The sequence below is a fragment of the Rhamphochromis sp. 'chilingali' genome (assembly GCF_963969265.1).
Source record: "Rhamphochromis sp. 'chilingali' genome assembly, chromosome: 4".
Taxonomy (NCBI): domain Eukaryota; kingdom Metazoa; phylum Chordata; class Actinopteri; order Cichliformes; family Cichlidae; genus Rhamphochromis; species Rhamphochromis sp. 'chilingali'.
Window position 1 is genome coordinate 40,893,582 of NC_137948.1, and position 5,818 is coordinate 40,899,399.

A 5,818-nucleotide genomic window follows, 5' to 3' on the forward strand; every position below is an offset into this window, starting at 1 on the left:
CTTTATTAACTGTTAAGAGACGCTCGTGCATCCTTCTGCCAAGTTTATGACGTTCTGGAACTGAATTTGCGTCAAAAAAAAAATTGAAGAGGAAAATGTAAATAAATAAAAAGTCCAGCAGAGCTATTGCTATTGTCGCTCTTGAGTTTTTTGTTATTTGATGTTCTTGAAAGCGGAGCTGCTGCCCGTTGTCATGGTGATAAATGAGCCAGTGTCCAAACACTGCCGTCTGTCCCGCACTGATGATCCATCAAAGGCATCTCCATATTCGTTAAATTCGCTCTGACTACGCCCCAATTACCGGGCGTGTCTGCACTGTGCTGATGGAGATTCCGTTTTTTTTGCAGCCTGCTCCACCTGCTTTTCAACCGTAGCGGGTTTGAATCCGATTTAGTCTAACAGCAGCAGCAGCAGCAGCAGCAGCAGGATGGCCTCCAACACTAGGACTATGGCAAACCTTCCCAGCGGGGTCGGAATATGTGCCACCCTCCCCGACATCCTGTACCTCCCAGAACTGGTAAGAAACGGCGATTGTAGGAACTTTTCTCTGTCACACAGTTTTTACTCACAAAACATGCAGAAACTTTCTTATCCAGAGATGTTCAGATGGAAAGCCCTTAAAAAATAATTTAAAAAAAGAAAAGAAAGAAAATAACTTTTAACCATTTTCTACTTTTTATTTCAGTGACGGTTTTTGTTTTCTGAAACAGAAGGACAAAATTGTTTCATTTCTGGTTAACCTGTGGTTCAAAATATATTTATATAGTAGGTATAGTGTAAAAGTAAGTTACAAATAAGGTTAAACTTCTCACTTTCTCTTCACAGCAGTAGTAAGAGGAGCTGATTTACAGCCACTTTGCAGAGAACGTGGTTCCAAACGTTTTTGTGCTCTCCTGTGCCTAATTTTAAGTTGGCTTCACCCTACTGATAACTGAAGTTTATAGGATGCTGACTGAGGGTTAATGATGTGGGTGTGTTAGGAGTAGGATAATCTTCCTACATGAGCAATATTACAATTAATTATATTCCAGTGAATATGTCATGAGCCAAACATCACAATAGGCGGAGGACAGACCGAGCAGGTTGGATTCCTATGATTGATTGATTGATTGGTAATTTATTTCAACATGTGAACAATATACAAGTACATTTAGAAAAGAAATGAGAGAAAAAAAATATACTATACAAATTACATACAAAAAAACATTCTGATTAATTTACATGTTGAAAGGGATGATGACTCTGTGCAGTGGAGGAAAACAGATATGAAAAGAAAAAATGTTTTCATAAGCCACGTTTAGCTTAAGAAAATGTCAGCAGTGGAGGAATGTCGCAGGTGTTTTCACATGAATGTGTGTGAACAGGTGGAGTTCAGACAGTGATGACATACGGTGGAGGAGGGTCAGGCTCCCTGAATAATGCAGTCTGTCAATCATTAAAGGTGTAGAGTAAACGAAGGCAGTCACGCCTGTGCTGCATGCTCAAGTAGAAGTACAGGTTCTACAAATAACTGCAACACACGTTGTGGAAACATATAATTTCCTTAAACTAAAGCTTTATGATCGTCCCAGATCTAACTGAGGCTGTCATTTAGGGGCTTCTAAGCCCGTGTGGAGATTTTTCACATGTTCCAGCTCTTCTCATGTGTACATGATGTATACATGTTGTTGCAGGTTTTTGGTGGTCTGGTGTGGATCTTGGTGGCATGCACACTGGTAGTGCCAGAAAATCCTCAGGGCTGGGTCATGTTTGTCTCTGTCTTCTGCTTTGTGATGACTTTTATCTGGATGGTGGTGTTCGCCTGTGGGAGACATCATAATAAAGCCAGCTGGGCAGCAGCAGTAAGTCCTCCACAAATCATATCGCACACACTTACTTGTCCTTGCTGCTTGGCAGCTGTCTGATTGTTGAACTTTTATCTCTATTTTTGTTATAAAAGTAGTTATAAAGCATCTTGAGGCTATTGTTCTTGATTTGGTGCTATATAAATAAAACTGACTTAAAGTGTGTTTCATTCCTGTTTATGTAGCTCTATCATACCTGTCTTGACTCCAGTAGCAGGAAGTACCCCTGGCAGATAGAGGATCCAACTTATACGCAATAGAAATTGACCAGCTTGAAGTCCTACCTCGTTGTTTTGTCTGTTATAAACTGTAGTATAATACAGCGAACAATATTAATATGGTTGCTTCAGAGAAACACGGATCGTTCTAATTGCAAATAGATGCAGTTAAATGATGGTAGATATACAGCATCTACCTTCATCATCAACCCTGACACATGCCTCACTTTAGAGGTAAAAAAGAGACAGGAAACAGAGATTTTGGCAGAGTTTTAAGGAAAACGCACCCTTCCTTATAATTCTATATAATATACATATAGTACATATAATTTTATATAAACCACAATTAAATGTTACAATTTAAGCCACTTTACTTTTCCTTCTTGAGCTTGTGTCCATTATATATCATTGTTCTGAACTTTTCTTCTGCCGTGGTTAAATGACAAGCATCAGTGCAAGATTGCTTTGACAATCTTCTTCGGTTGCTTTCCGTGGTGCTCTGACACCTGATATTTAAGAATTTGCAGCTACAAAACAAGTTTTTTGATGCAAACACACACAACACAATAGCTTTACATGCCAGTGTTTGACAGGATTTTGCAACTATATGTGTGTTTTGACTCTATGCCAATGCAGGCAGTCACCACTTTGAAGACATCACCACATAACAATGTCTCGCTCTTTTTCTTCCTACTCTGTCAGGACTTTTTGTATCATGGCATTGCTGCATTCTTCTACCTCAGTGCTTCAGTGGCGTTGGCCAAAGTGACGCTGGATCTGAGCGGAAAACAGAGCAACAACACAACTACAGGACCACGCAACTACAAGTTGGACGTCTCTGCAGTGGTGAGTCAGGCTGTTGTTACTTGGGTGACACAAAGAAATGAATGATTATAAAGCTAATGAAATAAAGCCCACAGAGAATTACACACTGGTTGCAGTTTTCTTTCAGAGTTGGCTCTCAGTGAGTTGAAATAGTGATACAAGAGGTAGTCGTATTTCAGTGAGGCAAACATAAAAATACCAAATAGTTTTTATTGCATTAATTCTTTCAGGCATCATTTTTAATTTTACTTTAAATGTACTGATTTTTTTACTTTACTTTGTAGATGTTCCGTTTTTGTTTTGAGGTATTTAACCTATTTTAGATCATGTTCTGATTAGTTGTTTTCTTTGGATCTTTTAATAAGAAAAAATAGGAAGAATCAGAAGAAATCAAGTCAGTAGAATATTTGCACAGATCTTCATGAATTTCTGTCTGTCGTGGATGTAATATTTGATCAACTCCATAGCCCTAACTTAAAAAAAAACATAGGAGGCTATCATTACCTAGTAAAATGATTCCAAAATACTAAAATAACTTTGAAATCTCACCTGCTTTACTTCTGCAGTCTTCTGCTGTGTAAGTATCGACTCGCTTAGTAGACATTTTTGTCGCTAGTGGTTTTCTATCCATTTGTAATTGTTTTGTGTCTATTTGCATTAATGTTCTATGTCTTTGTAGTCATTATATTCTATTATTTCTTGTTAATTAACTTGTTTTTTGTCTTTATACTAAGCTAGGCTAAAGTGGTTTTAATCTAGATGTTAAGTCTCAACAAAAAAGAGAGTGTTTGGCACATTGTCAAACAACGGCTTTGAAACTGAAGCCAGCCTATTTTTTAAAATATGAAACTACTTAAGAATAAACTTTTAGTGCAGGTGGTGAAGTGGAGACTATTCTAAAACCTCTTTCTCCAGGGCAAATATTTCATTGCAGCAGCAGCAGCAGCAGCAGCAGATCTGCTTTAACATTTAGCTCTATCATACAAGATTTACTCTCAACAAATGACTTCTAATCAAAGATGGATATTATGAACAATTTAGCTTCAGTAATGCCTGGAGGAAATGTTATATGTTGCTGTTAACATTGCTTAAAATCTGATACTGTGTTGGTTTGGATTTTTTTAAGGCTTTAAGTTTCAGTGGTTCAAAGATCATTTAAGGTGTTGATGACCTCCTGATGTTCTCTGTCTTTGCAGGTTTTCTCATATGTAGCCACTCTTCTCTACTTCGTCCACACAATCCTGTCTGCCATCCGATGGAAATCTTTCTAGAAGCTTTCTCCCTATAAACCTCATGAGCAGAACTGAATTTCATTTTGTACATACGGAAATGCTGATATGACGGGGGTTTGGTGATGGAGACTGTCAAGTTACTGATCTGGCGTTTCCCTCTGCTAAATGAAAGACGATCTGGGTCTCACTGTGCCTCACACTGCCTCATGTCTACTGTTAACTTCCAGAATACCATTCCACAGTATCACTACTTACAGCCACAAGATTAAAACCAGGGGCCACACAGTGTGTAGGAACTGGATATTTGTGAATGTGCTGGGATGCCAAGCACTGGAATGCGAAAGGTGGATCCTTTGCACTCCTTATCCCAGGAATAATGGGGTCTGAGATTAACACCTTAGATTAGTTTCAGATTTCATTTGCCATTTTAAATAGTTCTCATTTTGCAAACATTTTTAAGTTGACAAAGTGTTCCAATAAAACCCTGCTTTGTAGTAAAATAATCAATGCTACGTATATGTCAGTAGTTTTAATGTTGTGGCTGTTTTGGTAAATGGTAAATGGCCTGTATTTGTATAGCGCTTTACTTAGTCCCTAAGGACCCCAAAGCGTTCACAATCACTACTCAAGCTCTCATTATATAGAAATGTCAGAGCGCCAAAATAAAGAATAACCAGGATAGGAACAGAATGATTGTATAGCCAGACATAAAAAGATTTATCATTGCCCTGCAAAACTGAGCAAGCCAGCTTACTTAGAAAGACTGAGGGACTAGAGAGACAAGCTTAGCGTCACTTTTATTTGCTGATATCAGAACACTTGATATCATTTGGCGAGGAGTGAACTCATCACTTGAATGATCATTCTGCTACACTCCATGAAAATAATATTTGACATATTTAGTTTAAATTAATGTGATAATTAATTTATCAGTGATTAATTTCAGGTTCCCATGGGTCCTTTACTCCTTTTCTTCTCATCATTATTATTTGGATAACTTTGTCCTTTAATGAAAACCTTTCGATTAATATTATTGTTCTGCTCTCAGCTGACTAAAGAAAGGAGCGGGTGGGGAAACATTTATATTTTTGTAGGTTTATTCACACTTTCTTTGAAATTAAATAAATTTGGGGTTTTTTCATGAAATACATGAAATATGTGAAGTGTTTCTGTATGCTATATTACCAGATTTTGTAAGGTGAATACAATACATTCAGACAGAGATTGTGGTTTGTTGAATAGTTATGCTACGTGTTGAGTGCTTACAAATTTTATGCCAAGGAGTCCAGACCAAGTCTGCTGTGACACACACAAAAGGTGATTTTGAGCACTTGTTTTTGTATCAGTTTGTGAACAGATTTTTTCAACATAATGCAGTTCATGCAGTGTGAATATGTGGTATATAGAAACAGTATCCATTACATCACCAACTTTGAGCTTTGAAACTTTGAACTAGGACTGTAGTCGCGATTTTAATGTAAACATGGGGAACCAACCTTAAGAAGGGTCAAAAACTAGTTCCAGAGAAGAAGTTTAGCTAAATACAAAATAATTTGTCAATAATTTATTAATGAATAAAGAAAATCTGTTCTGTTCAATCAAATTTCATTTATATAGTGCAACATGATAACAACAGTTGTCTCAAGGTGATTTATATTTTAGGGTAAAAACTCTACAATAATATAGAGAAAACAGAAAC

The 5,818-nt window shown here is 37.2% G+C and overlaps 1 protein-coding gene across 1 annotated transcript; it reads left to right on the forward strand.

Moving 5' to 3' along the window:
- Positions 1–243: 243 nt before the first annotated feature.
- LOC308394828 (myelin and lymphocyte protein-like) lies at positions 244–5,341 on the forward strand. Its single transcript, XM_080879388.1, has 4 exons — positions 244–517; positions 1,674–1,841; positions 2,765–2,908; positions 4,084–5,341. Exons 1-4 carry the CDS (start codon positions 428–430, stop codon positions 4,156–4,158), a joined length of 477 nt encoding a protein of 158 aa, XP_080735514.1. The 5' UTR covers positions 244–427; the 3' UTR covers positions 4,159–5,341.
- Positions 5,342–5,818: the final 477 nt, after the last annotated feature.

Bases quoted from the DNA above. Each gene is read 5' to 3' on its own strand.
- LOC308394828 (XM_080879388.1), top strand. From the start codon at position 428: ATGGCCTCCAACACTAGGACTATGGCAAACCTTCCCAGCGGGGTCGGA. The intron at 518-1,673 runs GTAAGAAACGGC...ATGTTGTTGCAG, and splicing joins TCCTGTACCTCCCAGAACTG to GTTTTTGGTGGTCTGGTGTG. The intron at 1,842-2,764 runs GTAAGTCCTCCA...CTACTCTGTCAG, and splicing joins AAGCCAGCTGGGCAGCAGCA to GACTTTTTGTATCATGGCAT.